Source organism: Lepisma saccharinum, chromosome 4 (assembly GCF_977018435.1).
Source record: "Lepisma saccharinum chromosome 4, izLepSacc3.1, whole genome shotgun sequence".
NCBI lineage: Eukaryota > Metazoa > Arthropoda > Insecta > Zygentoma > Lepismatidae > Lepisma > Lepisma saccharinum.
In genome coordinates, this window is record NC_139232.1 from 101,954,034 (window position 1) to 101,973,287 (window position 19,254).

At 40.0% G+C, this 19,254-nt stretch overlaps 1 protein-coding gene across 2 annotated transcripts in view; it reads right to left on the bottom strand.

Annotated features, from left to right (window-relative positions):
- The window catches only part of LOC145986681 (putative fatty acyl-CoA reductase CG5065), a 41,253-nt gene that overhangs the window by 14,584 nt on the left and 7,415 nt on the right, over nucleotides 1-19,254 (bottom strand). For both annotated transcript variants that reach the window (XM_083120984.1, XM_083120985.1), the window contains exons 2-4: nucleotides 10,705-10,989; nucleotides 6,839-7,087; nucleotides 969-1,114 (exon numbers count right to left, since the gene is read on the bottom strand). In XM_083120984.1, the coding sequence (XP_082977110.1) occupies nucleotides 969-1,114; nucleotides 6,839-7,087; nucleotides 10,705-10,908 (599 nt within the window). In that variant the 5' untranslated portion in view covers nucleotides 10,909-10,989. The remainder of the gene's footprint in view (nucleotides 1-968; nucleotides 1,115-6,838; nucleotides 7,088-10,704; nucleotides 10,990-19,254) is intronic.

Here is a 19,254-nt window from a genome sequence, read left to right on the forward strand (position 1 = left end):
ACGCGAAACATAACTGCATTTTCAGATGCTGACCGACTACTGTTTCGTCCAAGGCCCAATGGAGGTGAATGACTTCTACAGAAAAATACTTGCGGTGTATTTTATGTAACCTTAAAGTAAAAATAAAGAAAACTATATTTGCACTTAATTACGTTGTTCCTTTTGCTTCGGTAGACCAGCAAACAATGGGTTTTATCGAATTATTCAACTACTCTCCACTTGTAATTTATGAAGCGCGAAAATTGTTTTAGGTCATATTTTTAAATTTTAGGTCATTTTTTAAATAATCTTAAGGTTGTTTCATAGGTTCCTTCCCCGTACAAAAGTTCCTGTCCACGCTCCTGTACACCAACGTACCACTTTAGTCGAGGGTGGGGCAGTGTTGCCACAATCTGAGGGCACAATTTCCCTTTCCAAGGGGTACAATTTCCCTTTTTGGACTATTTTTTCCCTTCACCTAAACAAATATAATAATAATAATATATAATAATATTTATTATTAGCAGTGGTACTAGCAGCAGTAGTAGTAGTAGTAGTAGTAGTAGTAGTAAAATCTCCATTTGTCCATGTTCGTATGAATAAAAAATGTTTTCACATACATGTCAGCTTCATCGCTTTCTGGTCAGATGTGCCAGTTTTAAATCATGGTCAGGAATCCATTCTCATCGTTACAATTATCCGAAGATACAGAATACCGACGTACAATAAACTTAAGAGAAATATAAATAGATACAGGCTTATACTCAAGGGAGCAGAAATAAGAAGGATCAGAAAAAAATTAAAATGTGAATATGAAACTGGAACTTAACATAAACTGTAATAATGAAGTCTTAAAATTTCCCTGATATTGTGATATTTTTAATCGAAATTCCCTTTTTCCCTTTTGGCTAAAATTTCGGTCCGAATTTCCCTGCAAAAGGAGAATTTCCCTTCATGTGGCAACACTGGTGTGGGGGAGGAGTCCTTACCTTGGTGTGATGGAATCCTGAAGAGGATCATCCATCCAGTTCACGCAGTGGATGACGTCGTGTGGATCTGCTGATGGAACGTAGGTGGCTTCATCCAACACCTCCTGGTCGCAGAACGAGTAGGCTGTTGAAACGTGCACCATGGCCTGCAAGATACACGAAAATGGATGACCCCATTTACGTCATCAAGTAAGATTAACGCTCATAATCATTATTACCGGTTGATCTCAATGATCAGAAAAATGGTGTTCACGTGGTCGCTACTCCAAATGTTGAGGTAATACACCCATTGAGAGAGTGGCAGGTGTCCATGCTTGGTGTAGTTTTGCCAGTTACTTGAAGGAAAATAAATGTCTGTGTATATTTAGAATATATTCATATTACAAGGTAACCAAAAAAGTTCTTGCCGTTTTTGACGTCCCATTAATCATGCGCTCACAGAGAGGAAACGAAATGACGCACGTGCCTGCCAAGCGATCGGGAGTTAGTCTGATCATCGACTGTCAGTAATACAGGCACGTTGCGCACACACAGCAGTCATAGCTCGTCCAGCATCGAAGAGAAATGGAGGTATGGAAGCAGCTTGTTCGCGTGTATTTGTTGCATGACTGTAAAGAGGGCCTGTCAGCTGCCGCATCAAGTCGCCGCATTTGCCAGGCATTTGGGGACAATGCTGTGAACGAACGTACTGCCAGGTACTGGTTCCAGAAATTCCGTTCGGGAGATGTGAGCCTTTCGGATGAACCTCGCAGTGGACGACCACATGTGTTGGATGACGAGGCCCTGAAAGCAGCCATCGAGGAAGACAGTGGTCTAACGTGTGATGAACTTGCAGAAAGGTTCCATGTTTCCGCTGAAACAGTCAGACTGCACCTGCATGGGATAGGGAAGTCATACAAGTCAAGCAAGTGGGTACCCCACACATTGTAGGCAGCCAACAAGGAACAACGAGTGACAGCCTGTTTGTCCTTGCTCACTCGGCACCTGAACACACCCATATTTGATCGCTTGCTCACTGGCGACGAAAAGTGGGTCCTCTATGACACTCCCAAGTATACCAGACATTGGTTGTCCCCACGTGACCCTGTTCCTCACACCTCAAGACCACCTCTGCACCCACGAAAGGTTATGCTCTCTGTATGGTGGAATTGTCGGCAAGTGGTGCATTACGAGCTCCTTCCACCTGCTCAGACCATCACTTCTGACCTCTACTCTCAGCTGTTGCAAAGAGTGCACCGTGCATTGCAGCAGAAGGAGCCACATTGGTGAATCGCAAGGGTGTGCTGTTCCTGCACGACAATGCCAAGCCACATGTGGCAAAGAGGACCCGGGAGACCCTTCAGCAACTTGGCAGACACTTTGCCATCCACCAGTGACGTGCACTGAGGAGTACCTAGTCTAGCAGAGATAGATCAATCAATCTCACATATCGAATTATATTCAAATCACAATATTTACTGTCTTGTTAAAGCCACAGTTTATATGCAACACTTTTTTTTTTCCACGCGCTTCTCGTCCATCGGTGTTCTCCGCGGCCAACGCCGGCTGGATACCCTAGCTCGCTCTTCTTCCGCCTGACCAGTTTCCAGGTAGAAACGGCCGGCCCAAGGAAAAGGAAGATTTCTACCTCTACCTCCCTTGCCCCCTCGCCCCCCGCTGCAATAGTTGAAAGCCAACTTTCAGGTCCCCCAGTCTATCTCCTATAGGACAGATAGGGGATTGGTTTCTCATAATTTTTTTGTAAATCCTCTAAAGAACACAGGGTAAAATTTTCTGCAGTACTTATGTGCTTTGTATTTACACAACCTTTTATACGTTGTACAATATGTATGTATAATATGGGATGTAGTTTTATTATTTATGAAATGGGAACGTGTTATGTGCAGACAATAATGTTATGCTTTCTTTCTTTCTTTTTTTTCAAGTATGGTATATATAATGATTAAATTACAAATATGTGCTCGGGCTCTCTCTCACTCTCGTTTTAGTAGTGTTTTATTTAAATATAATACTCTTGGCTTCTAACAGTCATAAATACGGATGTATTTATTTGGGCAAGAGAACGCGCGTTCATACTGTTGTTGGTTTGGTTTATTTTACTTCGCTTTTCTGCCACATTTGGTTCTCGCAAAAATGAGGATTGAGTGATGATATGATGAAATTGATGAAGGGACCTCATATGAACAATCCAGGCCAGGATTCGAACCCGTGATGAGTGCGCATTCTTGTCCTATGTGTTGCAGGGAATAATGAAATAATTTGGAATGAAAAATGTATCTCAGAACTCAAAAAGTCAAATGAATATCATTGAAGAAACTACAAAAAAGTGTGTTGTGTTTTGTTAACTGTCACCAAATCAACCAACCGTGGGGGAGTGGTTATCACAGCACGCTACGACACCAGGAGTTCCGGGTTCGAACCCCGACCTGGGAATGGGTGTTCTTTATGTTTGTCCCTTCATTAATTTTATCGTATCATCTTCGCAATTAACCAAATGTGACAAAAAAGCGACGCTAAGTAACAAAAATCAAATCATTGATTGATTGCACGATTTGCTTTATTTTACTTCGCTTTTCCGATAGTTTTGGTACGATAAAATTGATGAAGGGACACACACAAAGAGTACCCATGGATAATCCGAGATTCGAACCCAGGATCTCTGGCTTAGAGTCAAATCAAATCGTTCTTTATTTTCGAATGTGGGTGGGGGTTACGTGTACTTTTTTTCTAGTACTCATTCATAATTTTGCAATCTTTTTTTGTTATTGACATTCTTCTTTTTTGTAGGAATACTGGACCCTAAAGGGAGAAGGGTGTGACCCACACCAACCCCCCCCCCCCACTTTGAGCACGCCACTGACTGTTACCCCAAGTGTCGACGTCACCGCACGTCACTGCCATCCACCATATTCATTAGACCTTGCACCAACAGATTACCACCTGTTTCATTCCCTCGACAACCAGCTCCGTGGGAGATCCTTCGCAAATGAGGGAGACCTGATTAACGCACTCACGGACTTCTTTGCATCCAAGCCCGCCGAGTTTTATCACCAGGGTATTGTGCAGCTGCAGGAACGTTGGCAGAAGGTGCTGGATGCTGATGGAGATTACTTCGAAACCTAAAGGTACCACTGTATTGCTCTTTGTTTATCACTGCTCTAGAACAGCAAGAACTTTTTCGGTTACCTTGCATTATTTATCCACTTTAATGCATCAACTGAAGTAGAGTAGCATGGGGAATTCACCGGAATCCTAGTACTAGGATGATTAATATCAGGGCCTATTTTTGATTAAAATTAAGCTATATTTTTATATCTTCTGGTGGATTTAGCTAATCTATAAGTGTAATAAATTGTCTAATCCTATGCTCATCATACTACTAGGTCCAAGGAGGTGTTGTGCTTTCTTGATGCATCTTCTGGAATGACGCAACTAAACATTTGGTTTGTCTGGGTTTCTTCATTTGGTGCGATTACTTTTCTGTGTCTAGTATCATCTAAGATGAATGGAGTATTGATGTTTATCGCCTTTTCTTTCAGCTTACCTGTTAAGGATGGGGACGCCAATTAAGGAGAGAGGGATAGAGAGGGGGGAAAGGTATGCTTACAATACATTATTGCTACTAAACTTTCTTTTTTTTCCCTATATATACCGAATGAAATTTATAATATTTAGATAAAAGGAAGAGCACTACGAAATGTACTGATCTTGAAATCCTGCGTCTCTGACTGATGTGCAGTATATTCCGTTTCAAAAAGTGTGAATAGAATTGGTAGTTGATGTCCACAACTTAGGCGTAGCTACGGGCTGCTTTATCAAAGATAATTAAAGACAGATATTTCAATAAGAGAGAAAATAAGCGGCAGTTTGTAAGAAGTTGAAAATGTCATTACCAGGTACAAACATGTGCATTATCGCTGATGAAACGGGTGTCTATAGATTTTCGACTTTTTGATGTCATTGGAGAAAGAAGATATTTACTGCATTCTACTCTGTACTGCAGTGCCTTTCTTCTCTACCTGTCACAAGCTGCACGTGTGAGAGAGCTTTCTCCAAGCTTTCCCAAGTAAAAATTAAATTAAGAGCAACTCAGAAGCAGGATAGATTGGAAGCCCTGCTCTTGCTATTTGTAGAACAGAAAAAAGCTTAGTCTATTGATGTAAATGAAGTTATTGATGAGTTTAAGAACATTGTACCTTTTGACAGACGTCTCTTGTTATAGATGACGTGTATTTTGATGTATTTGTTTGTAACATTTATGAACATTTTGTGTGTGTGTAATTTCAATGCAATTTGATTTTTTTCTACTACATATATTCAGAAATTTTCAACACTGTCATTTAGTGAATTTATATTCCTTTACAAACATCAGTGCAGTTAAAGAGCCAAGTGATTATGTTGCAAAATATGCTATTTAAAAAGGTACAAGACCTCATTTTTTTCTTTGTGCACACCCAAATATAAAGTTCTAGCTACGCCTATGGTCCACAATCTGGTAAGATAATAACGCCAGCCTTCGTGGCGGAGTGGTTATCACAAGGGGTCCCAGTTTCGAATCCAGACCTGGGCATGGGTGTTATTTGTGAATGTTCCTTCATAAATTTCATCATGTCATCAGTCATTCTCATCTTCGCGATTAGCCAAAAGTGGCAGAAAAACGACGCCAAACAGCAGTAATCAAAGCAAAAGAAACTGTGCGTAGTTTGTGCCTATCCTGCCCCTCCGAGAATAATCTGAAGCCGGCATCCCTTGATATGAACTACATTTTAACAACTTATGCAACATCCCAACGACACAAACAACTGCCAGTGTTGTGTTTTCCGGGTGTTCAGCCTGTGAAGTGTCACGCTAGTAGTTTGCCTCTTGAAGCTAGATGTCAGTCGAGTTAATGTGACAAGCGAACGACCACCGCATGCAAATTAAGGAAGTGTATCGCTTCCCTTTATCCTCACAATAGTGGGAATTTTCATCTTTCTTAACGTACTGATGCAGCTTCAGGCATAGACTACGGGCGTGACGTACGATGATTCCTTATTCAGAGCTCTGCAAGTTGAGTTGATACTAAACTTTGTATAGTAAGTATAATGTCTTGTAGCATGTAGAGCATAAGAGAATTTTTATGCTCGAATCTCGCAAGTCACCTTCCCCTCACACTTCCAATTCCTTCACGTAATCTCGCTCTATCCCAGTCCACAGATCATTCTTCATTTCCAACTCTTTCTCCGTATCGGCCGTAGGGCTGTGTCAACTTCCAGAAAGCAATGGAACAGTAAGCTCCGTCACTGCTATCAGCAGATGCGGGCGCCACTCTCTTCAGTGTATTCGTTAGACCTTCCCCTGTCAAGTATTTGCGTATGAATGATTTCAACATGTGTGCATGGGTGGTTTTTTGTTTTTTGTGAGTGCGCAGAAAAGCGACGCCAAAACAAAAATCAATCAAACAAGCAATCTATCTTGTGCAGAAGCTAATTATATCATCAGCATCAGCAGGTCTTTCCCACATTTACAACCATCCTAATAAACATAATATAATTTGTATAATTATACTAACATTTTTCATTTAACCATAACGAAAGGTACTCGCATTATTGGCTCCTTCATCTTAAATTGATTAACCTCTCATTAAAGATACAATATTTTTTTAAGTGGAGTAACTACAAGAAAAGAAGGATAATGTTAATTTTGAATACCTTGACAATTTTCTTAAGGAAAGTTCAGGTTCAAACTCCATCGTTTTGAAAAATTCATACCTTTTAAATATGCAAAAATTACCAATGGTTAGAACATTGTACTGTGGTGCAAAATCAACCTCCCTCTAAAAGAACCGCTGAAACTACCCTTGAAGTGCTACAGACACACAGTATACTCACGTCCAGCTTCTTCATCTTCTTGCAAAGCTCCAGCACCCTAAGAGTGCCCCTCGTGTTGAAGTTGATGGCGTTCTTCAGCTTCTGGTCGAACCGGACATTGGCCGCGCAGTGGAACACGATGGAGACTTTGTCCACGAGGATCCTCTCCTGCTCTTCTACGATACCCAGCTTCTCTTCCAGCACGTCTCCGTTGACAGGCACCACCTTCTTCAGAAGGTCAGCGTCGTTGCTGCGTACCTGTGCGAACAGCTGTAACGACCAGATGTTGAGATCTAATTAGGATCCACACTGCAATAAGTCTGAAGACCGTCAAATCCCGCTGCCATCCAACCAGAGGGGCCCTTCAGGGAGGCCTCGCGTCAGATAAAAATATTGATTGTGTTCGGTTTATTACGATCTTATAGAGCACTGGTGCTTCAAATTAAGCAACTAATCTGATTTTTATTGACTTTTGGATTGTTTTGATATACTTTAAATAGGGCTGAGCCGATACCATTTTGAACCGATGCAGATACTCTTACCGATTCCCAACGATACCGATACTGATACTTGAAAATTGCAATACAGTAAAACCTCGTTAATCCGAACCCTGATAAGCCAGACTTCGCTTAATCCGGACAGGCAAACCCCCCCAAAAAAAGGAGCAGAACGCAAGGTTTTAAATGTGGCTAGATGTCAATAAGAGAACATCCGCAGACTTTGTCCTGTAGCTTACTGTATAGCGTATTTAGGCCTATGTCCTTTAAATACACCATAATAAACGTGTTTTGTTGCTATAAACGGAGTTTTAATGCACTTTCCACTGTTCTTTTAGGTTATTTCAGTTAATCCGGACTTTCGTTAAACAGGTCAACTTATCCCCCCCCATTAGTCCGGATTAACGAAGTTTTACTGTAATTAAAATTTGTTCAAAATATTGATAATTATTGGTGTGTAAATATTCTTATCCAATTATATGCACCAATTGACAAAAACAAATGTTTTAGAAAATTCAAGAATTGCATCAAAATATTAAAAACAGAACTTATGGAATCAAAAAAAATACAGTTTTCGTGCAAAATTGGTGCAAAATGAAAAGAAAATTTAAGTTTTTTCATAATTTATTTTGTGGACCCCGTGAAATACCAATATGCCGGAAAGTATCGGCTGGTATCGGTGGATGAATTCCAACCGATACTTTCCGATACCGATGGCACTGGCATCGGCCGATCAGCCTTAATTTTAAAATATCCAAACGACTAAAATCATAACAAAAAAAAAAAAAACATTCTACATACAGAATATTATGCTTCTAACAGTACAGTGTCTAGGAAGTGTCAGTTACTTTTTCGAAAATTGTTAACTGTTTTTTTTATAGTAGTAACTGTATTAGTATATGGCTTTACTTGGAACTTTTTTTTACCTCTATATATTCATGTTTAAATTTAAATTAGCAATCTACTGACATGGCTCTCGAAACTACACACACAAACATTTCTGGATCTAATAGTGGTTTTTAATTTGCTACGTCCAGGGTGATAAAAGGGTGAGTCAGAAATAAAGATTGCATAATGATATTATATCATTATTGTGAAAAAAAGTGAGATAATCAATGCAGAAACTGAATTGAACTTGATACGTCCTTTCCCATTTCACTAATATTTATTGTTATTAATTATCTTTTCTCTTGTACAAATGTTCATTGTTCTTTAATCTTAATTTCTGTAATTTACCTATCACTGATAATGTCAGGATAGTGACTAACCTGTATATGCTTATCTTGTAAGGGCTGTTACCATGGCAATTACGAGTGTCTTTTGTCTTGACTTGAAAAGTTCGGGCTCGGTTTTTTGGAATAGAGTGATCAAGTTATAAAAAGTTTAATTTCTTTGAGTGACATGGATTACATGTTAGGCATATAAGTATTTAGTTTGCAAAGAAGTAAAATAGACTTCCTTTTTCTTAGTGCAAACTTAACTTTGATTTTCATTTGGTTTGAACAACGAAGAGAGATATTACCCCATACCATGAGAGGCATCACGTGTATGCTTTCGAGTCTTTCATGTGAACTTATTACTTGCTCTGGTAGTTAAATCATGTTCTTTTGACCAAAGAACGTGTCAAACTGAATGGGATACATTAAAGACTGAAGTAGGACAAGAATATCTGTAAGACTGAAACAAAGTAGCTTTTAACTGCAGCATTGGGACATACCTCTCTCTGAAAACCATACTGACCTCTGTCGGAAAACAGACGAATTATAACCACACAACGTATGTGACTAGGATAAACATTTCTCTCAATCTACGGCAATTTTGCTTGCGAATAATACGCCATTGCATTAAAAATAGTATCCGATCGTGACTTATAGACCACGGTGTACTTGAAATCATCTACATAGCAAAGAATCTCCGATTGCAGTTTTAGTTGCAATAAAAATCAAGGAATTATTACATATTCTATATTCAATGCCCATATCTCAAAATCTCCAACAAAAATTCTTTGTTCTGACCACGACATGGAGTGACCTACGCACGTGCTGGGAAGTGACACGGCCTTGAGTTTACTCCCTGCGAAATGCGACCTTGTGGGGTCACGTGGATCGCCATACGCCAATAAACCAACAACTTCCGCAGCGGTTCGCCAATCCAGCTGTAAAGTAATAAATTAATAAAACATTATGTACTTTTCAAAAAGTTGCCACCTATGAGTGTTTTACGGTCCTTACGTTTGCATTGTGATGACAATGATCTTGTGAGTACTGTAGACCCTTCAGAAACGAGTCAGAAAGTTGCCATTCCGTATGCCCAAAGGAACATCTTTTTCCGCATTCTCAAGGCTCTTAAAGCTAAAAATTGAGTTTGCCACCGAAGAACGTTTAAGGAGGCTCGTAAAATCCAATATTGCCGCTAGAAATCTAAAAATATCACAGATGGGAACAAGGACGTATTTAGGGGGGGGGGGTCCAAGGGATCCGCCCCCCCCCCCCGAAAGACTTACCAAGTACTAAATTAAATAATCAAAATACATAATTGTTAAGCGTTTTTACATAATCGATGGATATTCGCTGAACTTATTGGAAAACAAGGAATTTGGCTCATACGTCTTGAAGAACAGTTCCGAAGATTTATGGACTGGCGTCTGGCCCTGTGGCCAGTATAATTCTGTGTGCTGTCCTGTTTTTTGTCCTTGTGTGTGCTGAGTGCCCTTTTGCAGCCTCAGCGTTTACTCCAAGTCAGAATGTTTTAATATTTTAGTTGTACGACAGTACAGTTATGTTATTTTAGTTCTGGTAAGGGGCTGGACCCCGTCACGGGTTCAAAATAGCCAAGTGCTGACGCACCCAAAATTTTAAATTCAAATTCCAAACAAATTCTAATCCAAAGATTTATGTACAGTACTACTTATGAATGCATAAAATATTAATCAGCAACTTTACTTTTCGTCCACTGTGATAAGCAATTAAAAGTGATCACCGTGCAATTATTATTGCCTATTGAAATTGGATCTAACTTCTTTGTTATTCAATTCTTTTTTTATTTTACATTAATTTCCTTCCCAGAGCAGTTGTTTCCATACAAATTTTGGCGATCTTAACTACACCTAAGCTATGCTTTCGCCTTAGCATCCAGAGAAGACACGTGGTTGGAAACAGAGTTGCCAAATTTAGGTCTCCGCTTCACATTACAGATTAACAATTTAAGTGTCGTAAAGTAACGTTGATAACGTTACTTCTATTGCAAGAAGTAACTGTTTTATAGTTACAGTTACTTACTATTAAAATTATCTAGTTAGTTAGAACTCCTAAAAAAAGTAATTATTATTCGTAACGCAGTTAAAAGTGACTAGTTTCTTCCAAGCAGTACCCAGTTAATTGTAATACTCACAGGTAAGCTGAGCATGTTTTCCAAGCGAGTAGCCACGTCGTTTCCCCTTTTGGGTCGCATCATTACGTAGATGGTGTCGATGTCAGCGCAGCACCGCAGCAGCTTTTCCAAAAGGACCTTCCCCATGAACCCCGTCCCGCCGGTCACCAGGACGCAGCGGTCCCGGAAAAACTCGGCCACTGTAGGTGCGTCCGTCCCCTTCATGGTGGAAGAAAATCTCTTCTTGCAGTCTTGAGGTAAGGCTTGATGATCGTCTGTTACAGTTACAAGCGACTGTCTTCCAACCTACAAGAAATTATTTAGATGCATACAGTTGTTATTTAGCAGAAGTACAATCACCAGCAATAAAAACAAGATAACTACATCCTGAAGAGTTAGGCAAGACACACAACGCTATGCATGGAAGCAAGTATTTCAGGATTTAAATTTCTCATTTTTATTGCGCCTGACTGTACATAAACAAAAAAAATGGTCAAATCTACAAGATATTTTTCGATAGTGAAAATTGTGCACAGATGTTCCACTAAGGAAATAGTAAGTTAGACATCAATATTTCGATCTCAATTCCATCACTTGCCTGAAGTGTGATTACCAATGCTCTGATTATTTTGTGGAAAGTAAGGGATTGAATTTTTGGGAGCGAATGAAATACATTCGACTTTTTCTCATTTGTTTACGTTAACCTCACCTACTTTTTGTGGTAATTCAAAAGGAATGGTACACCTTTACACAGTTATTATGACGTAACTACCTATTTATGATAGAAAATCAGACAAGGCCTCAATGTAAAGAAAAACTCTGGAAGTTTCCTTCTCACTGAGTGGGCTTATGCTGCTTTGCCATTGTTCCACCAGGGTCGCCAGTGTTGCAAAATGGCTAGTGACCAGTAGAAGGCGTATTGGGTGTTGGAGCGATCAAGAACTGATTCACTCACAATGGTGCAAAGACATTCCCACATGCGTTTTGGTAGTAATGCACACGTTTTACCCTTCCGAAAGATGTGCCAAAGTAACAACTGTGAATTGTTAGTGTCTTCGAAACCATGGACAATGACTTTCTGTCTCGTGCATAGCAAGTACTTGATTATCGTTTAGACGTTTACCGCATTACACGTGGTTTCCATGTTGAATCTTTGTAATGTGAGTCACGTGACTAAATCTTCCACAGTTTCTCTTCATGTTGATGCCTTATCTGATTTTCTATCATAAATAGTAACGTCATAGTAACTGGGTAAAGTTGCACCATTCATTTTGAATTACCCTGTATATTTGTTCCACTATAATTAACCCTGGCTTACCCTTGCCGTACAAAATTAAGGTGGGGACTTCAGAGACCCACACATTTTCTTTTATTACTAAAATTCAAGAAACCTTTTTGTTACTGTATCAATGCTTCCTTTCTTGTTCATGTACGTGTCGTTATGTAATAATTATAAATTGTGCAATTACGAAAATTACCATCATTACCAACCAAATGTTCACTATTATAGTCATGAGAGTAGTGTCTGAACACACATCCTAAAGGGAAGCCCTGTTAGGCCCACCATGCGAAATTTGACTACTATGCACGTTACCTTTATAATTTTATGCAGAATAGTAATATTGAAACGCCGCTGTCCCCGTGGCCGAGTGGTTAGCACATCGCGCTACGACGCCAGGGGTCCCGGATTCGAATCTCGGCCTGGGCATTGATGTTTGTGAGTGTCCATTCATCATATCACTCATTCCCATCTTTGCAAATTAGCCAAAAGTGGCACAAAAAGCGAAGTAACATAAAGCAAATCAATCAATAAACAACTAAATATAGAAACATTGGTAACACTCTAGAGAACAATGTAATTTATTTTTTTCATGAAAATATTCGCAGTTGAAAAACCGAGAAACAGGTGGTGGGCCTAGCAGTCGCCCTTCATCCCACCTTTTGATAAGCTAGGTTTAAAACGCAGCATTTCTAGACATTCCAAATCTTCAATAATCATATAGCCGTTATGATAGTCAAACGTATTGATTCCAAGTTCGAATTCTGGTTTTAGCATTGGTATTATTTCATGGCATCACTTCATCAATTTCATACAATAGAAAACTTGAGGAGTAAGTAAGCTCTTATAGTAGACATGTAGCCAGGGGTGGCTCGGGGGGCTGAAGCCCCCACGGAATCCTACCTGCCGCTTTTTATAATTGTTGCTTAGCTGCAACGTGGCTGCTGATAAGTGATGAGCCCTCCCGCCCCTAAATAAAATTCTGACTACGGATCTGACTTACGAAACAGTTTTAGTTACTCAAGCATTCCCGGTTTAACCCAAAATACACTTAAGTTGTATTTCCACGACTTACTTTTAGACATATTCATTTATTTACGTACTTTTTTTGCCACATAACTTCGGTCAGAAGAATTCAAGTTATGAAAGCTTACACAACACAAGATTGGCTGGACCGTCTTTTTTTGTACTTTGTAACCTGCAGAACGTGTTTTTTAACCTTGAACTTGCACGATCTCTTGCACAATTATGTTGCATGGCGTGTGGAAATTATGCCCTTTCACCACGTATACTGCATTGAGCGGGTCAGGTGCAGAAGATTTGAAGAAAATGTTTTTTTATTTTTGAAGTATCATCCAATACCAAAGGAAAATAGAAAGAAACTGACTCACCTTCTGAAACAGAATGGGATGTTTCGTGCAGTCACGCGGACACGTCTGGGTTGTTACAGCCCCATTTACTTTAAGTGGAATCATTACATCCCAGAAGCGTCCGTGACTACAAAATGTATCCAGAGGGACATTGCTTTAATTTCGGAATACCTAACTCCACAAGCTGATCCCTGTAATGGCTAAACATAAAACGATAATGGTATTTATGATTAATAAACATTCCCATTTCGCTTAATTTAAGCTAAAAGGGAAATACGCCAAATGAGAAAATTTGGTTAAACTGTATCACACTGTCTCTGTTATGAATATCAATGGAAGCTCAACACATTTAGAACACTTCCTCAATGTGAACGGAAAATGAAAGACGAAGTTTATATAAATTAGATTCATATTATGGTATGATTAATTGATTTGGGTTATCGCATTTCTGCCACTTGAGGCTAATCGCGAAGATGATGATGAGTGATGATATGATGAAATTGATGAACGGACACTCAAAGAGAACACCCATGCCCAGGCCGGGATTCGGACCCGGGGCCCTTGGCTTCGTAGTGCGCTGTGCTAACCACTCCGCTACGGAGGTCTGCACATATTATAATACTATATATAAATAAATGCATGTGTGTATTGTGTACGTAACAAATTCAATAAATGTTCCTTTCTCTATTTCTTTTGGTTAACTATAACCATGGCCTTGTCTCTGCATAAAGCGGCTCTGGAATTCACCCAACCACAAATAAATGGCTATCTGAGGACAACTCTGCGGGGTAAAGGCGTCCGGAGCGTGATGCTGATCACATCAACAAAAAATTCCGAGCCCTATCTCCACATCACCGTGCAGTATGCACGGGGAACTTTACCTACATTTTCACCTGAACTTTAACGATGAGCACCGTACCCCCAGGCACATGTTAGATCATTAACTTGTAATAAAACAAGAGCCAATTCAGTTACATTCGTAATAAATGAATGAGACCTATGCCCATGAAACTTATACCTAGAGAACATATTAACGGCAATTTCCCTCATTTTAAATATTTCCGTTTCAACTTGATTAGACCAAACCAAACGGGAATTCCTGTTTCGCCTGAAATGGCGTCCAATTAATAAAAAGTGAAAAATTAGATAATCTTGTGATGATAAGCCATCAGACGAAACGAGATGTAATCATCTGCCCCACATAAGTTTCCTCACAACAAAGCCACAAATTAATGTATTGCTGTAACATTCAGGATACTAATAGAATACTAATTATGGCACTCACAAGCAGCATTTGCTAACTCAACACGTGTAGGCATGGTCCCTGGTTGCACCTTAGGAACGGATAGATATAAGAAATTCAAGGTTGAGTTACTCAGGATGCAGACCTGACTGCGATAGTAAATCTGGCATATTTCAAGGAGATCAGGGTTTGGTCGGATTAGTTGTCCACAAGAGGAATTCAGGGATTACGCCTTAAAGTAAAAGTGTCGGAGCTGGGTGAAATTGACACGCGGACCGTATGACTCCACAGTTCTTGTGGGTCTCTCTTGCATCTCCCTCAGTTCCTCTGGCTCCCAGCTTCCTTAGATCTTCCTCAGCTTTGTTGCTGTTCACCCTTCTGGTCTTCCGTATAATAATTTTCTCACCCACTCTGTCTGTCTTCCACTCTTTCTACAAGACCAAATCATCTTAAACCCTGGACATGAGAGTAGCGTTAACTCTCTAAAGCTTAGACTCTCTAATTCCTGAAGATGAGAGTGTCGTTAGACCTCGATAGCTTAGGGGACTTTAATTCCTGAAGATGAGAGTGTCGTTAGCCCTCGATAGAAAATAAGACTTTAATTCCTGAAATGAGAGTGTCGTTAGCCCTCGATAGAATATAAGACTTTAATTCCTGAAGATGAGAGTGTCGTTAGCCCTCGATAGCTTAGGAGACTTTAATTCCTGAAGATGAGAGTGTCGTTAACTCTCTAAAGCTTAGACTCTCTAATTCCTGAAGATGAGAGTGTCGTTAGACCTCGATAGCTTAGGGGACTTTAATTCCTGAAGATGAGAGTGTCGTTAGCCCTCGATAGAAAATAAGACTTTAATTCCTGAAATGAGAGTGTCGTTAGCCCTCGATAGAATATAAGACTTTAATTCCTGAAGATGAGAGTGTCGTTAGCCCTCGATAGCTTAGGAGACTTTTATTCCTGAAGATGAGAGTGTCGTTAACTCTCGAAAGTTTAGACTTTCTAATTCCTGAAGATGAGAGTGTCGTTAGCCCTCGATAGCTTAGGAGACTTTAATTCCTGAAGATGAGAGTGTCGTTAACTCTCGAAAGCTTAGACTCTCTAATTCCTGAAGATGAGAGTGTCGTTAGACCTCGATAGCTTAGGGGACTTTAATTCCTGAAGATGAGAGTGTCGTGAGCCCTCGATAGAAAATAAGACTTTAATTCCTGAAATGAGAGTGTCGTTAGCCCTCGATAGAATATAAGACTTTAATTCCTGAAGATGAGAGTGTCGTTAGCTCTCGATAGCTTAGGAGACTTTAATTCCTGAAGATGAGAGTGTCGTTAACTCTCGAAAGCTTAGACTTTCTAATTCCTGAAGATGAGAGTGTCGTTAGCCCTCGATAGCTTAGGAGACTTTAATTCCTGAAGATGAGAGTGTCGTTAGCCCTCGATAGCTTAGGAGACTTTAATTCCTGAAGATGAGAGTGTCGTTAGCCCTCAATAGCTTAGGAGGCTTTAATTCCTGAAGATGAGAGTGTCGTTACCCCTCAATAGCTTAGCACACTTCAATTCCTGAAGATGAGAGTGTCGTTACCCCTCAATAGCTTAGGAGACTTTAATTCCTGAAGATGAGAGTGTCGTTAGCCCTCGATAGCTTAGGAGACTTTAATTCCTGAAGATGAGAGTTTCGTTAACTCTCGAAAGCTTAGACTTTCTAATTCCTGAAGATGAGAGTGTCGTTAGCCCTCGATAGCTTAGGAGACTTTAATTCCTGAAGATGAGAGTGTCGTTAGCCCTCAATAGCTTAGGAGGCTTTAATTCCTGAAGATGAGAGTGTCGTTACCCCTCAATAGCTTAGGACACTTCAATTCCTGAAGATGAGAGTGTCGTTACCCCTCAATAGCTTAGGAGACTTTAATTCCTGAAGATGAGAGTGTCGTTACCCCTCAATAGCTTAGGAGACTTTAATTCCTGAAGATGAGAGTGTCGTTAGCCCTCGATAGCTTAGGAGACTTTAATTCCTGAAGATGAGAGTGTCGTTAGCCCTCAATAGCTTAGGACACTTCAATTCCTGAAGATGAGAGTGTCGTTACCCCTCAATAGCTTAGGAGACTTTAATTCCTGAAGATGAGAGTGTCGTTAGCCCTCGATAGCTTAGGAGACTTTAATTCCTGAAGATGAGAGTGTCGTTAACTCTCGAAAGCTTAGACTTTCTAATTCCTGAAGATGAGAGTGTCGTTAGCCCTCGATAGCTTAGGAGACTTTAATTCCTGAAGATGAGAGTGTCGTTAGCCCTCAATAGCTTAGGAGACTTTAATTCATGAAGATGAGAGTGTCGTTAGCCCTCGATATCTTAGAAGATTAATTCCTGATGTTGAGAATGGAGTCCACAACAAGCTGCCAACGATGTAGGAGACAGTTTCGGACTCAAGAGGGCATTGCCATCGCCGTGGAATGTGAGATGTCCAGACTCGCACCTGCCTACGTCGTTGGCAGTTTGTTATGGGCGCTCTGGAGGAACTACTTTGAGGGTTCATAGGGCGCTTTGTTTACGCTTCTGTTTTTGTACTGACAATGTAGCCTTGTGACTAATACACGCATGTAGACAAAAACGTTTCGATTTTTTTTTATTCTCTTCCCTACCAATCCCTGGTACACATGACCTGCCTTGTTCATACATTGTTCAGTTCATAAAATGTTCTCTTCGGTTCTCGCCGATAGCGCAGTGGTAGTGTTTTCGCCTTGTAATCAAGGGGTCCCGGATTCGATACCCGGTAGAGGCACATAAGTGGTTCGGATCCCACTTTAAACTGAGGTCCATCCCGGTTGGCCTTACTGTGCATAAAGTGGACTTAAAAACACCAAATCAATCAAGTCCTCTTCCATTTGTAGATTTCGAATATTTGTGCCATTGCTTTATTCAAGAGAAAGAAAATAGTTGCCATGACATTCGTAGTGTAGTTTTGTGTGGTGTAACTTTTCAGACGAAAAACTCAGTAAGTCCTAAGGAATGTGAAATTATAATAATGGTATATAATGGTAAAGTAATCAGTCTTGAAAGATTGAATGTATTTTCCTGTAAAAACCCGAAAATGTGACTTATCCGGTTTTTCCCACGAGTCTTCCGAATGTGTCACGTTTCAACCACTAGCAACCGGAGCAATATATATATATATATATTTTAACCATCTTGTTTAATAATCGACCGTCTATTTTCCTTGAACCTGTCCTGGCCGCCTAGAGGGCATGGCGCACCGTGGAGATCCCCGGATCACAGGTGAAGAACCGCTGGTGTAGTCACAGTTTCCTAGGGAACCATTAATAGCTAACCACATCTGGGTTTTTACCCTCCCGGAGCAAAAGGTATAAATCTCTGATGCTTCCAAGGTTAATCGGGCGGAAGACCTGACCAACCAAACCACGTTCGATGACCTAAGCGAGCAACTTCGTGAGCTCACTTAGCCTCGCCAATTCCCTTTGCTCTTTCTTCTTCACCTGCGTCATAACCACGTGATGACAATGTGCGTCATGGAAAAATATAAGTTAGTTCTCTCTTCCTTTGTTTGCAGAACCTGATGAGTACGCCGTAACATTTGACTATGTTTAAGAATACTTTTTCTAATTTCAACAAAGCACTAAGAAGGGACTTTTCTTTTCACAATCCATGGTTTAAAAAGTTCAATAATCACATCACCTTCCAAAAAAAATTTAAAAAAGTTCAAATGTCAATTTTTTCCAACTTTTCTGGATAGGGCAACCCTGCTTCATTACAACAGGTTCATCACAGGATATGGCACCACTTATCTATGAGCAGACTGTCTCTTCTTTGCTCTTTTTTCCTATATCCTTCTCTTTTCTTCTTCTTATTTTTCTTCTCTGCCTTCTTTTCCCTTCGCTCTCTTTTCTTCTCATTCCTTTTCTTCTCTGCTTCTTTTCCCTTCTTCGCTCTCTTTTCTTCTTATTTCTTTTTTTCTCTGCCTTCTTTTCCCTTCTTCGCTCTCTTTTCTTCTTATTTCTTTTCTTCTCTGCCTTCTTTTCCCTTCTTCGCTCTCTTTTCTTCTTATTTCTATTCTTCTCTGCCTTCTTTTCCCTTCGCTCTCTTTTCTTACTATTTATTTTCTTGTCCATTATGTTTTTCCTTCTTCGCTCTCTTTTCTTCTCTGCCTTTTACTTTTTCACATCTCTTCCCTTCTAGTTACGCGCAGATTCGAGTCTCCAAGCAACTTTTCTCCTGAGATTTCGGCCTGTGTATGGAACCGGTGGCCTACCCACCATCGTGAGAAAATTATTTTGCTTTGTCTTCCCTTCCCACTTGCTTTTCTCTTCCTTTCTTCTCTTGCCTTCAACTCGGAGAAAGCACTGAATATAGGGAGATGTGTATAAGATTTTGAAAGAAAAACAAAATATAGTCTAAGGCTTTTCTTGTAACAATAACGTCAGCATGTTATAGTGTAATCGAAATGCGAATTAAGCTGGTAGCTCATCACTTAGGGTATTCCTCGCCAAGAAGTACCAATAGGAGGATACACTCCAAGAGAGCGATTGATTTTAGAAGTTTTAACAGATATCATTTTCCCTCAGAGATCAGTCAGATTTCCACTGAAGAAGATGTGCACAAGTATAATATTGGTGTAAAATTATTAATGAAACGATTACTTATTATCCAAAACATGTTCAAAAATCACTACATTTAATCTCAGGTA